At 40.1% G+C, this 21554-nt stretch overlaps 1 protein-coding gene across 6 annotated transcripts in view; it reads right to left on the reverse strand.

Moving 5' to 3' along the window:
- The window catches only part of SERGEF (secretion regulating guanine nucleotide exchange factor), a 142656-nt gene that overhangs the window by 59814 nt on the left and 61288 nt on the right, over positions 1-21554 (reverse strand). For 4 of the 6 annotated variants that reach the window (XR_011151331.1, XM_069016885.1, XM_069016891.1 and 1 more), the window contains exon 10: positions 3434-3470. The exons of 1 other annotated variant lie outside the window; for it this stretch is intronic. Coding sequence is in view for 3 of the 5 variants with exons in the window: in XM_069016885.1 (XP_068872986.1) it covers positions 3434-3470 (37 nt within the window). In the remaining 2 variants the exon portion in view is untranslated. Of the gene's footprint in view, positions 1-3433; positions 3471-16427; positions 16536-21554 lie in introns of all 6 variants that reach the window. One more of the 6 variants, XR_011151332.1, reaches the window with a different exon arrangement.

Raw genomic sequence — 21554 nt, forward strand, 5'->3', positions numbered from 1 at the left:
AGATCCATGTCTTTCTCTTCCAAACAAATTCCCCTTTGAACGCTGCTTTAAAGTTGGACTTCAACGGAAATTAATTAGCTTTTAAAACAAGCACTTCTCTTTACATATCCTCCAGTATCTCTTGTTTAAAAGATTTTCATTAGTTTATACAGGTTGAGAAAATTACTAAAAGCAAGACCAAAAAAGGGATATTATGCATTACCAAGGCTTTGGGGAGACAGACTATAGAACTGCTATCCTTGTAATGGTTTCTGGGGGGTTTTGTTTAACCACCTCCAAGAGGCTTGAATAAAATTTCAGGGCTTAATTTTTACTAAAGTAAGACATTTGCATTTGGAGTTTCTTCACAGCATTCTGTCCTGTGCCCTGTGGCTGCAGCACAGTCAAGGCATTGCTGCATTTTATAGTATCTCTACTTCTGCACCGTTAATGTTGCTTGATTATTTAAGTTGCAGCATTGCATGAGCTATGCATTCTTTAAAAAATTACTATTCTCTTTTTCAAAAAAGGAGGATCAAAGTCTTACTGGGGAGCGGGTAGGAAACTGATAAGAGCCTTCTCCATAAATATTGTTTTTAAACACAGGCTTTTTAGGGTAAGAATCAAACCTCCTTACCTTTTCAGTGTTGAAAACACTATAGACTCCTAAACCCAGAAAAAGCTCAGCTTTGTCCCAGTGATTTAGTTCCATTATATATTTCAGTCATTCAAAGACTCTGTCTCAGTATCACAAAGTTCAGCACTAACACTGCAGCTATCACATTCAGGTAGAAAAGCCACCTTTGTGGTGCTCAGTAAGTACACACACAGTTTTCAGTGTAGCAAGGTGTTTTACAGATATGTTATACAACATTTATTAAATAACTATCCATTTCTTTCAGTACAAAAAATAGGCTGGTTCCTAAGATGATGAATCCTTGATTGAGGCGATAAGTGCAAGATCTTTTCTTACTAGGCAGGGATTTTTGTTCCCAAGTGAAAAGTCATACAAACATAAAAAGTGTTACAACACTTACAAGTTTTAGACTTAGTATCACAGTACAACCCCAAAGGAAAATAAAAATGTGTTTTCACCAAGGGCTACGAGTGAAGATGTTCACATTTTCTCATGTACTAATAGCAACTACTAACTCAATGAATTTAGAAAAGCAGGCACATTTCAAGACAACCCAGACCTCATTGGCCTTTATATCAAACATTTACCTCACCATCAAATGAAAACTGAAATATTACCAATATAGCCACAAAAAAGGAGTAAATGCCATCACAGTGAAGAGAACAGACAGATTTTGCACTGACTTCAGTAGAAGAAAGCGAGGAAAGATAATTCAAATAACTGAACCGTACAAATGGATGCAGACTATATAAAGGAACATGAAAAAACCTAACTGCTTGCTAGCCTTACAAATCAAACAGCTTGTATCACCAGCAAGATGATTGGAACACTACTTCAGCATTTGTGGAATGAATCATAAATCCAGCCTCTCTGTCCTAAAAATGTTTCTATTTAAAAGATGATGCAACAAAAAAAGCACAAGCACATTTGTATATACAACCAGAAATAGTGACTTGAATATTATACTGTTAAAGGCTTTTCAGTTTACCTGTCATACTGAACTTGAATTATTTCAGTTTAAAAGTCAATCACTCAAGCATTTACTAATTAAGAAAGACATGGCTGACACAGTTGCTATAAATGAACTCTGCTTGAATGATAAGTTATTCGAAAATTGTACAATCAACAAGACATATTCATGGAAATCCGTGTGGTATCCGTTAAGGACTATAACAGCTGAGAGCTTTGAACCAAGAGTGACCAGTGATCAGAGAAATCCTACCACAGAATATTCTAAAAAGTCAACCTCTTAAAAGCATATGTGAAAATTCAATTCAGGGAAAATTGTATCATAGTTCTTTAGTTCAAAAAAATTTGCAACATCACATTTCTGTTGTCCTTAAAATAAAATTGACTGGCTTCCAGCACTAATAATTTCCCCATTGAATTCAGTGAGTGTAGCACACAGCTTAGATAGGCACATGATGTTCTTTACATATGCAAAGTTCTTCGTTTATTGTAACTTTCTTCTAGAATTTCTTTCCCCTACCCATTTTTTTTCCAGAGATTTCTGCCTAGAAGGCAGAAAGCTTAAAAGGACATAAGCAGAGAGAAGGTTGTTCAAACTCAATGCTTTGCTTTCATGCACACTGGAGGAATCTGCCAGCAGTACACTTTTACTTCATCAATTCAGCAAGAAACAAGACTGCTCTTCAGTCGACATTCAGAAGCACCAGCCTGACAATTAATACAGGCATGTGACACTGAACAAGCAGAGAGAAGGCAAAGGGAAAAATCTTTTCTTAAATCCAGCCGTAAATTTAATAGAAGTTAACAAATTCACTACAAGGTTTAACTGGAGCAAGATAATTAGAAAAAACACTACAGCAGATATGGAAATACAGAAAATGTCACCTTTATGACCTCTTAACAAAACCTAAAAAATTAGAGCATGGAAAGCAGGTTGAATACCAAATAGCTGCTTTTCTCTACCTCTGTCAAACTACACTTTAGAAAATTAAGGAAATTCTTTACTTGACATCTCAACACATCAGTCACAGCAATCAAAAAACATCCATGTGGATGGAGTGCTGTTTCATTTCCAGCTCTCATTAGCATAGAATTCCTTTCTTCATCTGTCTTGCCCTGTCTATTAATGGGGATAATTATGCTGACCTCCTTTATAAAGCACTTAAAAATCTACAGTTAAAAATGTTCCTAAACAAGTAATTATATAATAATAGCAATCATGTATCAAACTTCAGTTATCAACTCATCACATGAAAGCAAGAATCTGATTGTTCCTGGAATTAGGACACAAAATTCAATTTCTCCACCGACATTAGCTTCCTAGTGCTTCCATCATTATTACAACAGCTGCATTATGCTAAAATGCACTAAAGAACCTGTCTACCACTGACTGACATTTTGAAGAATTTCCAAGCTTCGAACAACAAGAGACCCAGGACTTTTTTTCACCAATAATTTCCATGTTAATAATTTCCATCTTGTTAAACAAAGATACTTTTGACCAGCGTCAAGCTCAGATGCTATTCTGAATCTACAGCCTGAATTGTTGCAATGGCTCCAATCTAAAACAGACTGTAGCACTTTGCAAATGTATTTTCCTGTTACATCCATCAACCCCTCTCTCCTTACAGGGGCTGGTCTACAAGGACACATTTTCATCATCACCACTTATTGTCACCAGTTTCTCTTCTTCTTTTTCCTCTACATCCATATGTCACTTTCCTCCTTTCAGCTGCATACAATGCCTGTAATCATTCAGTATGCTTGATGTGCACGTTTTTCCTTCATCTTGTGCTACTAAAAATGAAAAAAAGGTGAGAGGATTTGTTATAAAATTAAGCTACTTACCAACTATTGCCAGATTATGCTCTGAACCACATGCGATCTGAAAAAGAAATATGAATGACTAAATAAGAACCTGCTTGCCAGTAGGAAGACAGTCACAATTATGACAGGAAATTAAAAATTAACCTGAAACAAACAACTACAGTTTGTAGGATGCAAAATCAAGGTTGAAGTGCTCTCACTCTTAAATGGAATTTCATTTGTAGCCTCACTTAGGGGCTCAGTGGCAGGGGTGCATGTTTGCTTGATTTTTTAATAAAGAGGTATTTTCTTTTCAAAATGCAGTCACTAGTGACATTTCACTCCTTTCAAGCAAGACTGGCCAAGATTCCACAAAAACATCACACCCTTGACAACACCCACTGGATCCAACAAGAGACACAGAGCAAACACAGATTAAGCCATACAGAGATAGCTGGGAATCAAAAGGGTAATGCAGATCTCCATATCTCATATCTCTACTGTTTTTCCAGATGACTCCTGAAGAACTGCTCAAAGTATACAGGCTCAGCGTGCTAAACCTGATATGATATGATCCCCACGGTCATTTGCCTAGAACGGAGAAAAACTACCCTAGGATTCAACCCTTTCTTTAGCTCATTAGTGATGGAAATCAGTTACAATTTCTTTTCAAAGCACACTTACAGTCAATGTATTTTTCATCCTTCTTTGCAGCTGCTGTGAAGATGTCTGATGTTTAAGTTGCTTTAGTGTATGGAGTTTTTGTACATTCTCCACCAACAACGATAACACAGGCACCAAGAGCAGGCCCCTATCCTACTGCAAGGGTTTGTCTTTCCCACAGAATTCTTTTTGCAAGGTCACCACTGGCATAATTGGCTGATGTAAGAGCCTTCACTTCACACAAGGTTACTCTGCTGAGTGTCCTCAAGTTTTTAATTTAAATAAAAGCAACCCCCTCAAAATCTTGTATCCAGTTCACCGTCTTGCAACTGCTTGCTCATTATACCTACTACTGAGCTGGAGAAAATTAATAAGCACATTCTTTTTAAAGTATATTTGCAATGGCAAAATATAATACAGGAGTATATGCTCAGTTATATTAAAAAATAGAAGTCCATACCATCAAAAGTTTATATGGTTCTGTGCATGCATAGCTTTATAGCTTTTACAGCCAGAGAAACAGCTATAATCACCTCCATGTCTGCAGAACATAAACCCACAGAAGTTAATAAAACAGACCTCGTGCTCAGCTCACTGTGCTTGAGTATTTACTGGTGAAGGGACACCCAAGACTGACACACTGAGTAGCTTGAGCACTCGTGTTACAAATGAACACCACAATCAGTACTGCTCACAATCCACCCATGTCACAACCGCTACATGAAAACATTTGGGTGAAGCCATCCCAACGCAACAATGGCAAGGAAGAAAAGAAAGACTCCTTAGGGCAGGGGTGCTGAGACAACAAGTTAAAGCATTTGGGAAAACAGGGCAAAAAAAAAAATTTCACAATCCAGCATGGGCTCATCTTCAGAAAAATCAAGACAAAGCAGCAGGAAAAGCTATGCCTGTGCAAGAGCACTAGCAGGACTGCATCAAGTCTTTTATTCCACAATACTGCAGACAGGAAAAGCTCCAAGTCCCAACCATTAAAATACATCAATCACTGCCATACCCCACAGCACTATCCTCACCACAAGAACTAGCCCTACACAGGAGCAGGGCTGGCTCCTAATGCCCATTTACTGGCTAACGCTCCCACCTGTGCTTCTCAAGATGATAAGCTGATGCCATGGAAACAAGATCCACACATGAAAACACATGCAAAGGCTTTCTAGCAAAAAAGCAAAATTCTCTTCTTCACCAAGTGCTGAAAATTGGATGCACTGAAGTTGCTGCTAATAGAATAAATAAATGTTATCTGAGGTGTGAATAATCTTGGCTAATTCCCTAGGAAATACACTGACATAGGCAGAGATTCAAAAGCATCGGCACAAAAGAACTGCTCGGGCTGGAGGCTGACACTGCCAGGACCTGCTCCAGAAACACTACATTAAAAAAAGGGAAAAAAATAAAAAAAGCCCCCCACGAACAAGGTGTTATTTAGATTGTAAAAAACCTCCCCCAACAAAGCAGCACTTTTTTTCCCACATCCAATAGCAGCAAGGTACAGAGCCTGCAAACCAGATAAAAGAACACTGGCAATCTCAAACAGCTTTGCACATGTAGCTGTTACTCTGGCCACTGTTCAGAGCCTCCCACTAGCCAGCTATCAGGCTGTGAGGGAGTCAATCAAACCAGGCCAGGAATGGCTGTGTTACACAAACTGGCCAGTGCTGGGGAGTTGCCCCCATGGCAGCCACTCATGGCCAACGCGTTGCAGCTCTGGGCCTGATGGGGTATAAGCTGCAAAGCACACAAACACCTCTTCTGGGGGGTAAAAGCCACCTCAGTGAAGTGCCAGCTTTGCTAACAACAACAGAAACCAAGCAAAATCACGGGTTGCTGAAGACAGTGCTGTGGATTCACCCTCGACAGCCCAGAGCAAGGACAGCACACGCCGGGTACCAGCAGCAGTTCTGTGCTCCGAAGTAGAATTTGCTTGATTTAGAGCACAAGGTTCACCACACCTCTGCCTTATCACAGGGTGTCACCACCTGACAACACAGACTGACTTTGTAGGAACCCCCAAATAAAAAAAAACATCCTTACAGGACTCTAAATTTAGCTTCCTGGAACACCTTGTTCATCATCTATGCTCCTTGCTGCAGGCTACACCATCCACCCACAGGATTCCTGCTGGCCTGCACACCTATGCCTCTGGAGCTCAGGGGGACCACACCATAGAGGTGAAGCAAGGTTGCCACTGCTTAATGTACATTGAAGCCTTGCAGGTATTTCACAACATTTTTCTTACAATAAACTTTAAAATGTGGCACCCCCTTTTCTCCGTGACTTCCCACAACAGGCAATAATCAGCCAAGAATAATTGATTTGCTGGTACAAATACAGACCAGCCAGAGAACAGCACTGCTGAACAGATGTTTTATGCTTACATTAGATGTAATAAGCTCTGCAGTCAGTGCAGGTCACTGGGAGAAGCCTGGTATTTACTGCAGCAACTATAATTTTCTGGCTACTTCTCTTCTGTCCCCACCCCCAATGTGCTGCAGAGAAATTAAATTCCAACAGACATCTGCATGCTTCCAGTGGGTAAGTACATTCAGGGATGCTTATAAACACACAATAATGCCTTCTAATTGGGCAATAATTTTACATTATGTTTTAATTGAAAAAAAAATATCACTAATCTTAATGACAAAGCAGAGAGACTTTCTGAGCAAAGCATTCTGTGAGCTTAAGAAACACGACCCCCTACACAGAACACAATTCACACTAAAGTTCTCAGTTTGGAAGGAAATTGGAGAAGAGTTGTGAAGGATATTGTGATCTCTATATAAATGATCTCAAAGCACTTGACAAATGTCTATAAGGCAGGCAAAGAATGCTTAGGGACCATCTCACCCAGAACTTACTTACCTTATTATCTGTGCTCTTTCAACCATACATAGACTGTTTGTTTCCTCCCTTAAATTGTGTGCTAGCAAGCTGTTTTCTACCTAGCAGTGGCTGTGGTTCAGATCCATCCATCCATCCAGATTTAACACACGTGGTATAAGCAGCCAAGCGACCAGCATTTTATTAATCATAAATAGTATGATAAATAGCATAATCACAGACATAAGCTGCAAGGATGGTGAGGAAAGACCTTAGCACAGCAACCACAAACTCTGGGCAAAACACCAACATCTTTCTGCAGCCTACCTATATGCTTACGGCCCAGTCCTAGCAAAAATTAATTGACTGAATGTAAAACCAGCAGGTCATGCAAAATAGAGAAAATATTTCACTTAGGATTAAAATATTTTTCTATCTTAAAAGCACTACATGAAGAAGTAAAATGATGTTTAGTACATGTTGCATAAACATTCCCACATATACATATGTGTGTGTATACATATATATATAAAAAAGACAATATATGTACGCATATTAGGAAGAGAATGTTATCTACTAAAGAAGATGTTTATCAGGGAAGAAAGTTCAGACAGAGCACCACCTTTTCTGTCTGGGATAGAGATCTCACCTTTGCAGACAGCAAACAAACATACACAGGACAAGACTCCTGTGGATATTTAGATATACAATCTCCCTTGGATTTCAAAAGGTAATTAAGAGACAAAAATACCTTTTGTCAACCATCCCCTAAGGGACTTCTGAGCACTGTAATAAAACAAGTCTGCCAAAGCATATAAAAATCCCAGTTTCAGGCTAGTACCATGACCACAAGGCTGTTCTTTCTTTTCTTTCTGTAACCCCAGGGCTTTGACTGAGGATCTGTTGTGCAACCCACCAGGAAACAGATGGAATCAGAACTGCAGGCAAAGTCAACCTCCCACTGCAGCAGAGGGGAAGGGACAGTACAGGAGAGGGTGCAAGGAACAGGCACAGGGAGCTGGACTCACAAGAGGGATTGCAGAATGAAAAATCACAAGCATCCCAACATCAGGGTGTTTAGCTAGAACAACAAAAATACCTCAATGCCATTTATTTTTGTTTCACCGCCCTATAAATGCATGTCAATTCCCTTCAGTCCAATTATTTCCCAAAAACATGAAAGGCTGTGGAGGCTTCCATCACTTCTTAGAGATGAGAGCATGATGTACAAAGAAGATTTTTAAGGATGAATGAAGATACGATGCTAAATTGCACGCAGATTCTAGTTTCTGTCTTTCTAATTGCTCCAAAGCTTTTTCTGGGTGAGAGAGGGCAAACGGGCAAGGGAAAGAAACCTTTGAAAGGGTGAGCACATAAGTACTTTTATCCAGGACTTCAGCAATGGTGTTTCGTGTCTTTTGACAAATTTCACTGTAAGGAAATTGCCAGGGCCAGAAGATGGCAAATTTTATTCCTCCTGAGATCAAAAGTCCTAATGGAAGGAGACGAGGTGACCGAGAGACTGCAGATCAAAGCTTATGTAAGACAGGAATCTTCTCTCCTGGAGCTGTTCTTCCATGTCCTTGATTAATGTATCCTAACTACAATTTGTACTGTTTGACACACTCAGCGCAACTACATTTGTATGCAGAATTCTATTGATGTGCAAAAATAAAGTAAAAGGAAGCTAATTAGCAAAGCTGTCCTGCTTCCAATGATCCTTTACTAGGAACTCTGTGTTCCTCTTCTGGATCATTTGACTCCTGATTGATAAGAAAGCAGCTTGCTAACCTAGTCACATTCCTTGGCGAGCACAAGACTAAGTTCAGTTTAATGCAGAACATGTTCCTAGCTGATGGCTGCAGCAGGTGAAAAGAGGCCCAGTGTCCCATAGTTCACAAGACATTTTCCATTTTTCATCAATCTAATAATCTTCTTTTCTGCTTAAGGCAGATTTTTCTGTAGTTGTGTGATTGGCTTTTTAGTTTCTATGTAGTTTCACTTTCCACTACAACAAGAAAATTCACAGAGGAATTTGAACTGAGCCCATGTACTAAGGTCTGGAAGAAAACATTCCTTCTCAAAACACACCTGACCAAAAGCTAATGTGCCATGTAAGTAGACCTTTGCAAGCATGGAGGAAGAGAGGAAGCATTAAGACATTGCTAGGATGCAGTAAGCTTTCAAAGAAAGATTTTATAGCTCTCTGTACCTTCCAGAGTTATGATCCATGCCCTCCATGCCGAAAAGTAATTCCAAGCCTGCATCACTTGTAGCACGAGACACAAAATGCTTTTCCCCCATGTAGCACATCCCTTGCTTCTCCACCCAGTTTTCAGAGCCCCATCTTCCATCATTCAATATCCTGCTCTGCCAACTGTCTTACAGTCACCAAAAAGCCAGCTGGCCACACCAAGAGCTTGCCTTTACACCCTCCATGCCACGTGTGACATATGTATGTATGTCTCTGCACACATTCCCTCTCTGTGACACTAATCACATGAGAAATTGCTCTGCTCTCCACTGACTGAGCACCACATCTCCAGGAATGCCTTCTTGTGGTTATCAGGGTGCAGCTGCATTTCTGTGGTTCAGCTGGTGCACCTTTGGTCTCAACTGCTTGCATGAGATGGAAACATTTGTTTAGTACAAAGTGAAAAAAAACCCCCACAAACAGCAACAACATAAAAACCCAACCACCAATAAGAAAAAAAACCCTCACAAACCAAAAAAGCCCACCCACACATGCACAACACCCCCCCAAACAGCCAAAATAAAACCACATACCAAAAACCAACTAATCTTTTAGTATCAGATAGGAAACACCACAACCCCAAAACCCTGTCATTAGTGATCAGGCACAGGAGATGAAAATAAAAGAAGGAAAGAAAGCTAGTTGTTGAAGCAGTCAACATTTTCACAGAAGATTTACATCACAGCAACCCACGTGCACCTCCTAAGTCTACTTGAAGGCAAGTGAGGTCACACTGAAAAAATTAAATATGGACTGTTTGCCTTATGCTGAGGATGGAAAGACTGAGGACATCAACAGTAAAAGTAAGTAAAAGTAAGATCTGTGTCCACCAAGGAAAGAAACCTCATCTTTAGATGACTCCAGAACAATACAAAAGCTGCTGAGATCTCAGTAAGAACACTCAATGGGATTAGGTTTTAGTAGAATGACAAGAATGTAGCCAAAACAAGTATGATAAAAATCTTTACAAGTCAGCAAGGTCAGCTGGCTCTTCTCGATTGCCTGAAGATTTTCCAGTTAGTTCTTGTATCCTTCTTCAGGCAGTTCTCTTCCTTCCTTGGGGTTCAGAAAGCATTAGCATCTTTCATTCCAGGAAAACCAAGCTCTGCCACTTTCACATCCCTCAGCCTCATGGGTCCATCAAAATTCTCCATTTTTGTAATCAAGACCTCAGCCACAAACCATCGTCTGTCCCTTCATCGTTTTTGTAACTAACCAAGTCATGGTCATTCAATTTCAGCTTGTTTCCTGTAACAAGCTCTCCATTCAGTCTTCATTATATTGTGAAAATTAAGACTAAAGTATCCCTTCTGATTGATAAAGAAATCATTTATCACAGCAGCCCTGTTAATGTGCATGTACTCCTAAACCTATGACTGTGCAGAGAAAATCCCACAAGGCCAAAATCCTCACTAACATTGCAGACATCCAGATATGAGCTAGAGGAATGGGGTCTTCAGCAAATGCACAGTTTTACCCAAGGGAACTTCTTCACCATTTGTCTCAAAATTACTCTGATTTAGATTGTTTCATGCACAATTCCCAGCTCCTTGCAGTCTCAGTCTCTCCTAAGCTGAATGCGAGGCACTAAGATGAATACCTTACAATCTACTTGGGTTTGCTTTGGGGACTACAACTGGTTTGCTCTTTATTTGAGGCCACAAACACCATTTTGACATAAGAAATTAAAGAAAGCAAGACCACAGAAATGCAAAGTTTCAAAACCTCCTTATACACTGATTTGTCTCTACATCAACACACGCATCCTTATGATCAGATTATTCTGATGTTTTCAGGTCAAGAATTGCGGCTTGTAGCATGCAAAAAACCCACTTGGTATCTGTCTTTTCTTCTATGCTACTGTACATGAAAACAACAAAAAGACAAAAGTTCACTCTAGCATATAAATGTCATCATTATCTATCTGAATGTGCTAATTTCTAGTACTCTGAAATTAATGAAATGGTTCTGTTAAACAATGATTCGACAAACATTCTGTCAAAATATATATCATTATCAATCACTTTATAGGCTTAGAATAAAAGTCATGACAACAAGTTATTATCTGACAACAAAACATTTAATTCCACTTAAACAACCACATCCTTTTGTGGATGTGTAACTGCAGTTTTAACTTTTTCAAGAGAATCTGGGTTTCCCATCTCTTTCTTCCTTGTGGAAAACAGTCCACCATTTTTAATGCATTTGGAATCTTTTCTGGAATATTCAGCGCAGCTGGGGAGAATCAGAGAGCAACCAAACATACATATCATGGGCACTGAGCTCACTCAGGAATTCAGCTCTCCCCGAACTGTGCTGTTACTGCAAGACGTGTCGCTACAATTCTTCTCCACAACAAACACACTGCAGTGAACTCGGGACACACAGCCTGCAGGATTACACAATAGCACAAAGCCTGGCATTTTTTCAGAACTCAAAAGAAAAATAGCACTTCTTATAAAGTTCATGCCCTCAAACAACTGACTGTCAGGGTATTCTAATTGGATGCTGTGAAGAGGCAGTGTCCCTAAAACACCCCCTTGAAGGAGGCAAGTGCTGTAGCGTGGCCGTGGCTGCCACTTCCTTAGGGCCAGAGGGAACTGGCCCCACCAGTGTCAGGTCTGACTTTGCTCACCCTCCATAACTCTTCTTTTCTAACATGTGGGGGTTTTTTAAACATCCTTACAGTATTTTCTTCTTTCACATGCTTTTCACCCATGCTATCCTTCATAAATAACTGCATCCAAAACTCCTGGCAGTACTATCAAAATAATACCACTAATGATGTCATTCTGGAATATCACCCTTATTTTATAGTGCAGAGGCTTTTTTGCTTCTTCCAGCAGTAAATCCAAATTTATGATAGAATGTTAAACATCTCAGTTCAACTTCCAGCCCTGGGATGTGAGAAGACTAATTTTCAGGGGAACTACTAAATGTTCATGGAAGCTCTCATGCAAAATTGGATTGAGCTTTCATTTCTGTGCTAGCCCTGCTGACCTTAGTGGGTACTGCTGCTTGTGTAAACTGGCAGTATACAAGTACAGTGTCATTGAAGGAAATAAAAAAAACTACTTAATTTCCAAAATATTTTATGTTACTTGAAAGAAATGAGCAGGTTATTTAAAGTACAGAACTACTACTGTGTAATATCATTAGAAGCATCCCTTATTGAACTCAATGCCTTTGGGAAATATTATTCAAGATGACTAGCAGCTGTTCAAGGCTGGAAATCTTTGCCTGATTTCCAGCATGACACTCACTGACCTCTCCCTCCCCCACAAACATGCACATAAAAATAAAAATGTTATCAACTTAACCGGTAGCCAAAAAAATGCCAGCACATTAAAAACTTATCCTAAAATATGACAAAATAAATACCAGAGGAAAACAAAAACATTTTTCATACACCAACTACCTCAACTTGAGGACAGAATTTTCTTGGTTCATTTACTTTCCAGAAGAGCTGCAGGCGTGCAGCTTCTGTATCCTTGTACAAAAATACCAAGCCATGAATTTTGCTGACTGTCCGCTCCCTTACTTCTCCAAATAAATGGTGCTTATATCTTTAGGGTATCATGTAACTCTGCTCTTCAGTGTTGGATTCTGTTTCTGTAGCACTTACTAATAGCACAGCTCCCTAAAGCAAGCTTGCTGGAAATAAATAAAATGTAAGCTTGCTAAGAGTCCAATGCAAAAATTAATAGGAAAGCTCTTCTGAATAAATAAGAATACCATCTGAAAGTACTCAAATAGAGACTGAGCCCTAATGCTAGACACAAAAGAAGAATTAGGAGAAAAAAAGTCTGAAGTGACTCTACACAGCTGATAAAAAGGCATTTTTATTAAAAAGCTGAATTACAGAATCACAGAATCATTTAGATTCAAAAAGAGGTTTGAGAACGTCAGTAAAGATATTGAGCAGGACTGGGCCCAACACTGGGCCCTGGGGAACACCACTTGTGACCAGACACCAGCCGTATTTAAACTCCCAATTCCCACCACTCTCTGGGCCCAACCATCCAGCCAGTTTTTTACCCACCAAAGAGTGCAGCAGTCCATGCCATGGCCTGCCAACTTCTCCAGGAGAACACTGCAGGAAACAGTGTTAAAAGCTTAGTAAAGTCTTGGTGGACAACACCCACAGCCTCTTCCTCACCCACCAAGCAAGCCACCTTGTCAGAGGAGATCAGGTTGGTCAAGTAGGACCAGCCTTTCATGAACCCCGGTCTGATCCCCTGGTTGTCCTGTACATTCCACATGATGGCACTCAGGATGATCAGCTCCATGACCTTCCCAGGTGCCAAGGTCAGGCTGACAGGCCTGTAGTTGCCCAGATCCTCCTTCTGGCCACTCTTGTTACTCGGCATCACATTTGCCAACCTCCCCAGTGCGCCAGGACGGCTGATAAATGATGGAAAGTGGCTCAGTGAGCATTTCCATGAGCTCCCTCAGTACCCTTGGGCAGATCTCATCTAGCCCCACAGACTTGTGTGTGTCTAAGGGGTGTAGCAGGTCACTGACCATTTCCCCTTAAATTATGGGGGGCTTCGTTCTGCTCCCCATCCCTGTCTTTCAGCTCAGGGGCCAGAGAAAAACTGGCATTACTATTAAAGACTGGCAGAGAAGGCATTACTCAGCTCAGCCTTTTCCTCATCCTCTGCCACCATGTTTTCCCCCACATCCAATAAAGGATGGAGATTCTCCTTAGCCCTCCTTTTGTTACCAATGTATTTATAGGAAGAATTTTCTATTGTCTTTTATGGCAGTAGCCAGATTGAGTTCTAGTTGGCCTTTGGCCCTCCAAATTTTCTCCCTGCATGACATTCCCACAGTCTTCCTAAGCTGCCTGCCCCTTCTTCCAAAGGTGATAAACTCACCTTTTTTTCCCCTCTGAGCTCCAGACAAAGCTCCCTGTTAAGCCAGGCTGGTCTTCTTTCACTGGCTCGTTCTTCAGCACAAAGGGACAGCCTGTCCCTGTGCCTTTAGGATTTCCTTATGAAAGAATGTCCAGCCTTCCTGACTTCCTTGCCCTTCAGGATTGCCTCCCAAGGCATTCTGTCAACCAGGCTCCTACACAGGCCAATGTCTGCCCTCTGGAAGTCCAAAGTAACAGTTCTACTGACCCCCTTCCTTACTTCTCTCACTTCATTTCCTACAAAGGGAACAGGATAGGTAGCGAAGGTTCTGCAGTGTGAATTCATTTAGAGTTCTTGAATCAAAACTCCAGAAGAAGTTCATAAAGCTTGATAAATGGGCAAGACTGAGACAGACAAAATTTACCGTGGTCAGGTACAGCACAGTAAATCTTTCTGGATACCAAAAAGAGTCATTTAGACTGTTCACATATACAGAGAGATTCTAAACTTGTTGGAACCTCTCAGGGGAACTATATAGTGTCACTGTGCACAATTCACCAGAAACATCCATTCAATGTGTAACTGCAACACAAAACCCAAGAAATTAGATTAGTTTAGTCCTAAGCACACAAACAGTCCAGGTAATTTTTTAATACCAGTGACTCCATTAGAAACACATATTTGATAAAGACTTCAATTTACAGTGATATTCCTACGGCCTCTCAGAGCCGATTTATAATTTTTTTATGGCTTTTTCATTTTTTTGTTATTGTAATTGTGTATCTTTATAACTTCCTGATCAGAATGCCATACACTCTCCAGGACACTGCCTGACAGAAATCCAAGTTTATTATGTCTGCATTTGACATTGACGCATTTATCAAGCTTTTATCTCATAAAAAGTAGGTATCACATTAGACTGACAAGATGTATTTTCCATAGTCACACATTCACTGCAAGCAACTACATCATCATCCTTTAAACTTTTATTGATCAAAATTCATGTCAGCCACACCATTACTAAGCCAAGGCAAATACCAGGCTGACAGGCCTAAAATTATTTGAGTCATTTTGTTCGGTCCTTTAAAATGCTGGCAGGGCATTGTCTTCCATCCAGTCTTCTGAAACTTACCTGACGTTCTGGGAAAAAATTATTAACATCAACAACCTATACAGCACTTGGGCCATCTCTCCTTAAATTATGAAAGGGAAAAGGTTCAGCCTTGATTTTTAAAATTCTATCTCTAGAGGCTGAAAAAATGCTGGTATGGAGAAGAGAATCTCATCCCTTTATGATACTTCTGCTTTTTCCCCCAAATGCAAAATAGAAAATACTACTAACACAAAATTTGCCTTCCCAAGGTTTTGCCAACAGACGTATTTAAGATGTTTTAGTATTGACAGTGTATAGTCTCTTGTATTTGTCTGAGAGCAAACTCACCCTCAGTATCACAGCTCTTTTCCTATCCCTCTTAAATGGAGCTGGTCACTTTGTGCTGTAGTAGATCACAGGCCAGGCTGCAGCCAGTGCCTTTTGCTTCTTTTCAGGGGAGTGGAAAGGATTTCCCACCTCCTGGATACCCCTTATAACCTCTTATTTCCAACTTGTTAATGACTGAGAAACAGGTAACGAAGCTTTTAATATAAAATGACCCTTTCACTCCTATGAACCTATCTGACTCTTCCTGAATAAATTGTAATCACAGACATTCGTATTGCAATCACAACCTTTTCCATAGGGTTTCATACTGAAATATTTTGTTGCATCGTGCCTTAATCAGGAGAGCATTTTGTTCTTTGATACAGACGAGAAGGGAGTTGGCTAACCTAACCAAGGTGACGAGGGCAGAGATACTGTCAGTGACTTCCTGCATTAATTCATCTGTCTTCCTGCTGCTCAGAAAGATTACAACATTCCCACATGCACAGAAGTCAGGCTCCTATCCTCCTACTGTTAAATCGTATTTTTTCTGTTGCTCTCACAGGGTGGCTCTGTAACAGCACACAGGAATCATCAAGACAGACAAGACAATTTTTCAAATAGCATTTCATGAGCAGTACTATATTCTCATTACAAAAAGCAATCGATGCTTTAAAATAACCCCTGAAGACAGGAACACATTCCTCAATACTACTAGAGAGTCATTGTGAAATATACTGATTAGGAATCCCTTCAAAATACCTGTTTTCCTTTCAATTTATAAAATATTAGTTACATAATACGTGGTTTTAAAATTCTAGCTTCATCTGATACAACAGTCTATGCCACTTGGCAGAATACAAAATACAGAAACTCTCAAAAATGGAGTTTTAATATCTTTTGATAAAGTAGCAGCATTTTTGCAACAGATGAAAAGTACTGCAGTTTATATTAAAGTCAACAGCCCACCAGACTTCACCACTAATTACAAAACACACCCACCTCTTGTGCACTTGTAATTCCAAGTGGCATCACTGTTTAGCTGGAAATCAAGAGACAGCGATCCTTCCTATTTCAGAATCTTCCAGACATTTGGTGAACTCATTTAACCTAAAACAAAATATGCAGCCCAGCTAAGAATAACAACAACAGGAAACCCCTTCCTGGATATTCTTGAACCTGATTAGACTGAAGCAGCACTGCATAACACAAAAACCCACCCTGACCTGCCTTGAATTCTCAGTCAATCAGCTTCAGAAGTGATTTACTCTCACAAGGAAGGTCATCATGTGCAAAAAGGTTAAAAACTACTGCTCAAGTGTGCTGTGCAGGAGGTGAACTGTGTGTTCTCCTGCCCACACATGATGTTTACACATTGGCAAATATCAGGAGTGTTGGGAATCTGTCAGTAACCAAAGTTTTTGCCATTCTGACTTGAGCATTCTCAGGCCAACACATCATTCCCGGACACAGAATACTTGAGAGCTGGAGGTCACATTGTCTTCCCAGTCCATTATTGCACATGGGGTTAAACATTTACCTCTTTGCCCAGACTCTCCAATATCCATGCTAAATAAAAGCTACATCCTCTTAATGGAGGCAATCTCTGCACAGCACAGCTGCCCTGCTATTACCATTTCAAGTAACAATGGCAATTGAAGTCCATCACATCCAATTACTGAAAACACATTTAACCACTGCAGACAGAAAAAAAAAAAGACCAATATCTGATTTTCCAACTATTTCAGTATATTGGATTATCATCTTCTGTAGCAGATTTCACCTCAAAAATATCTGAGGTGTTCCAAAGTACAAAGCAGCACTTCATTCCCAACTACTTGGCCAAAAAAAACCTGGAATGGTAGTTTTAAGCAGCTTGCTTTTCCAACCTAGTGCTGAAACACTGTGGTACTTACTGGATAGGGGAGAGTTTGGTTAGCCATAATACCTTTAGAATCATACGACCTGAAAAATATTTTGATTATGTTATATTATCCAAGAAAAGACTTTTTACCTGTGAGGGAATTTCTGTTACATTTCATATCTTTTTGAATCTTTACACCTTTGTCATATTTGCACACAGCATGCAACCATTTATCTTAATAATGCCTGAAAAACTTTTTTTTTTTAAGAACTTGCAGCTCTCCAGTTGCTCAAAGAGTGTTTCATAGGACTACTGCTGGAGATGGAAGCAATCCATTCCTGAGTTGAGGATCAAAATATTCTGTAACTCAACTGCTGAGCATCATTTGTCATACATGTTGGACAATTCTGGCCATTCATTCATTGCTGAATTCTTCACATCGCTTGTGTGAGGTGAAGCAAACCATCTGCAAATGTCATACCCAACTCCTTCTTCTCTTCCTATTCATCCCCTCGTTTCACCCCTGCAGTCTCCTGCTTTCTTTTCTTTCTGTGTGCACAGAAAGGACATCCTACATTCACTCACAAGTAAAAGAACAACTGAGATAAGTTACTGGGGAAAAAGAGCTAATAGATGAGCAAACGGTGTGTGAAGATGTTTCAGATCACTTGTAAGTGAAAACAAGGCAATAAAATATTCTACAGATTTTCCTGGTGGACTTTACTCTGTAGTCTGCCAGGGTAAAATGATCTCCTAAAACAGAAAGGGAACAAGGACTGAAAGTAAAGGGGAGTGCAAAGTTTCTCTTTTCCCCTCCTGCCTTGGAAAGTTATCAGGCTTTTAAAAATTTCCCATATACTGTTTCCCCATTTTTCCTATCCTCAGTTCCTCACCAAAGAGCAACCAAGTTGTATACAAGAGAAAGCAGACTACTACTGCTAATTTACCCATACAGAGGAACATATTTAGCATAACCCTAAATTTATTATTATTAGGAACATACGTAAGACCATACTTAGAAACTAAGTTTCTATTTCAGACCTTCCTGAGAACAGAAGGCACTGCTAATTTTAAAACAAACAGAAATAAGAACAAGCTCAAAATTACGCTGCACCTTTAAAAAGAATAATTTCAGTATAAGACTATGACTTACAGAGTGCAAAGATTTTGCTTCCTAAATAATTTTTAAAGGAAAGATTTTTCACATGCTTTTTTACGCAGGCTCCATCTTGACTAAAAGGAAGGTAACAAACATAAAAGGCTGGATTGTTCATGAGACTGCCTGAAGAAAAAAGGTTCTTTCAGGTCAGGATGAAGGGCAGTAACATTCACCTCAGCCTCAGCAATTAAGAAAATTGTTTCCATCTCTACAGGCATCGTGTCTTGAAAACTGAAGGAACAACGTATTCAACACAAACATGAATGAAATGTTGACCAGACAGAAAAAAAAGACTAAAAATATACTTGGATAACAAAAGACTTTTTTGGAGGGGGGAAAAATGAGTAGCAAGGCAATCCATTAAAATTATTTCCCTGGCTTCCATTCAGATGCTGTCCAAGCACAGCTTCATTGTTTGGCATGTCGCTTGCATCGCCTCACGTCACCTTCATTCTCTCACTCAGATAACCTCAGATAAAAATATGCAGAGCCCTATTCTAGGATTCAGCAATATTAAACCAGTAGCCAGCAGCAAAAACTGGGGCTCTCTTGATTCAGAAAGAATTTTTAAAGCCCTTGTGAACTACAGAGAGCAGGGAGGGTGAAAGCTTTCACCAAACTGAGGCATAAGACTCTGTCAGGTTCACTTACAAAGCAGGATGTGTTTGTTATCCATGGTGAGAGGGACATCCAGTTACTGCATCTGCACATTCCCACAGGATGGTACCGCAGCTGAGGGAACGGAATGCTGAATCTGACATCCATTTCATCAGCCTAATAAATTTTAGATTAATTACAGATTATTACTTCCCACTTCACTTCCACATCAATGGCTGCTTTTTTGCTTCTCAAGCCTCTTCAAGGCACAATATTGGCACCCTTCAGTTATCTGCCACTAAAACACAGAACAGGACTGCACACACGCCTAACTGTTCTGCAGAATATATATGAATGTATGTATGTGTGTGTGTGTGTGCATGTGTGTGTATATATATGTATACATGGAAAGAAAAAAATATTTATCCAGGTGAAATTGCAGAAGGTAATTCTGGTTGATGGACCCCCCTCCAGCACCCTCTCAAAGTAGCAGAAAATTGCACCATCAAGCAGACAGGGATATCATCATTATTATTGTTATTATTAGTAGTAGTATTATTTTGGTTTAAGAAAATGCTGACATTTTATGGTTACAAATCAGGAATAGCCAGCTCACTGCCCAGTGAGCACAGATTAGGGCTCCTGCTGATGAATGGTCTTTTCAGCCCACCTTTCTGGCATCCCTTGTGTGCTCTCCTCCACTGTGCAGCACACATCTTTTCCAGTCCTCTTCCACTGCTCACGACTGCCGCCTCACTGTCAGACAAAAGGCTCCTCTCCCTCTGCAGAGCACGAAAGGGGACATACCTTGCCCTGTTGCTGTGTTGCTGCCTTGCCTCTGCAAATCATCCTGGATTATCACCACAGAGCAACAGAGAGACTGAGATGCAGCCAGACATCAGCAGCCCTTCCATTTTCAGCATGGTTCTGTCTTATTAGGCAGTATGCCTAAACTAGTAGCAAAACTAAAAGCAAAATAGGAAGGATGAGTTTGATAAGGGAGGCCTTATCAGCCTTTGCTGCCGTCAAACCCACCAGAAATGGGGGAAGGGAGGCACTTTTAAAGGCAATGCTTTTCCACACTGCAGCATCCAGGAGCCAGACTCGGCTGAGCCCATACACAATAGACACAGTTGCCATAGCAATGGCATCACAGGGAAATTTTTCAGCAAAGCTGCTTGCTTTTCACCAAGGTTACTTTCAGATTACCACTCAGCACAGGGATCTGTATGGATCAGACAACATCTTGCATCTGTCTGGAGCATGCCTGCATGAAAAGATGCGATGGCCACGCCACAGGGAAGAATAAGGCGCTGCACAAGTAAAGCAGGGGACTGGGCTCTCAAACCACCCAGCACACCATCTGACAGCAACAGCTTGCAAGCTAATATATTGTCACCTCACGACAGACTAGAAGTGTGATCTGTTGGAATCAAATGTGCTTTCATCTTTTGTTTTGTTTTCTTAAAAATTGCTAGCTTTCAATAAAGATCTACGGCACGTTTCTGCAACAAGGGACTTCAGTTTCTAATAGTGATCACCACCTCAAAAAAAAATTCCCCAAGAAGAAGAAAAAAAATAAAACCAGGGAACATCTAAGCTGCTTGTTTTTACACATACTTTTATCATTCCACTAATGCTGTTAAAAGGCAGTGAAAGTATATGGTGCAGCATGTTTCTTGAGACAAAACTGGTCACAAAAAAGAGCACCTGAATAATTTGCAAGCTTAAAACTACACCAGTGAGTTATTTACCTTGTTTCACTTGGTCCTCCTAGTTTTTCAGATAAACAAAAACACATCAATCTTTTCCCCCTGAAATGCAAGGTTGTTTTTTTTTTACTCAAACATTTAAGCTGTGATCAACTGTCACTCCCAAAAAATAAAGAATAAGGACTTATTCAAAACATAAACACCACTTGAGAAAACACTTCTTCATCAGCTCTTTCTGCTTAAAGGAGTTTTAAACTTTGGCATTTTCAAGTTTTTGGCATACAATCTCCTGACTGGAAAGCTGCAAAAGTAACCCCCACATAATCAAATGGCACAACAAAACTGCTTTGCAACTTGCTCACAGGATACAAACATCCAAAAAGTTGGCAAAGAATCAAAACTAATCAAATTAAATAGGACTCTTCCTGCATTTATGTCTTGCCATCTATAAGGATAACAGCATGTTCCTGAAATACATCTTTATGACAAACAATAGGTAATTTCAGCATCAATTGTGTATATATAGTTCCCAGCAAATGGCTGTCACACCACACCAGAGAGCTTCATTAGAGGAGAGTGCTTCAGGCTCCTCTAGAAGACAGGCAGTTCAGAAACTGTCTGCTACAAGAGCTGGAGAGACACAATTATACACCCAAGTCTTGACAGTTTGGGGAAAAGAATCACATTAGCTCTGATGAGTTTTAGAAAACCTTCAAATTTCTTGGCCCTCAGTTAATAAAGGACATTGCAGCACAATAGATATTAACTTCACCTCTGGAAGAAGAGGCAAGCACAAG

Source organism: Aphelocoma coerulescens, chromosome 5, assembly GCF_041296385.1.
Source record: "Aphelocoma coerulescens isolate FSJ_1873_10779 chromosome 5, UR_Acoe_1.0, whole genome shotgun sequence".
Taxonomy (NCBI): domain Eukaryota; kingdom Metazoa; phylum Chordata; class Aves; order Passeriformes; family Corvidae; genus Aphelocoma; species Aphelocoma coerulescens.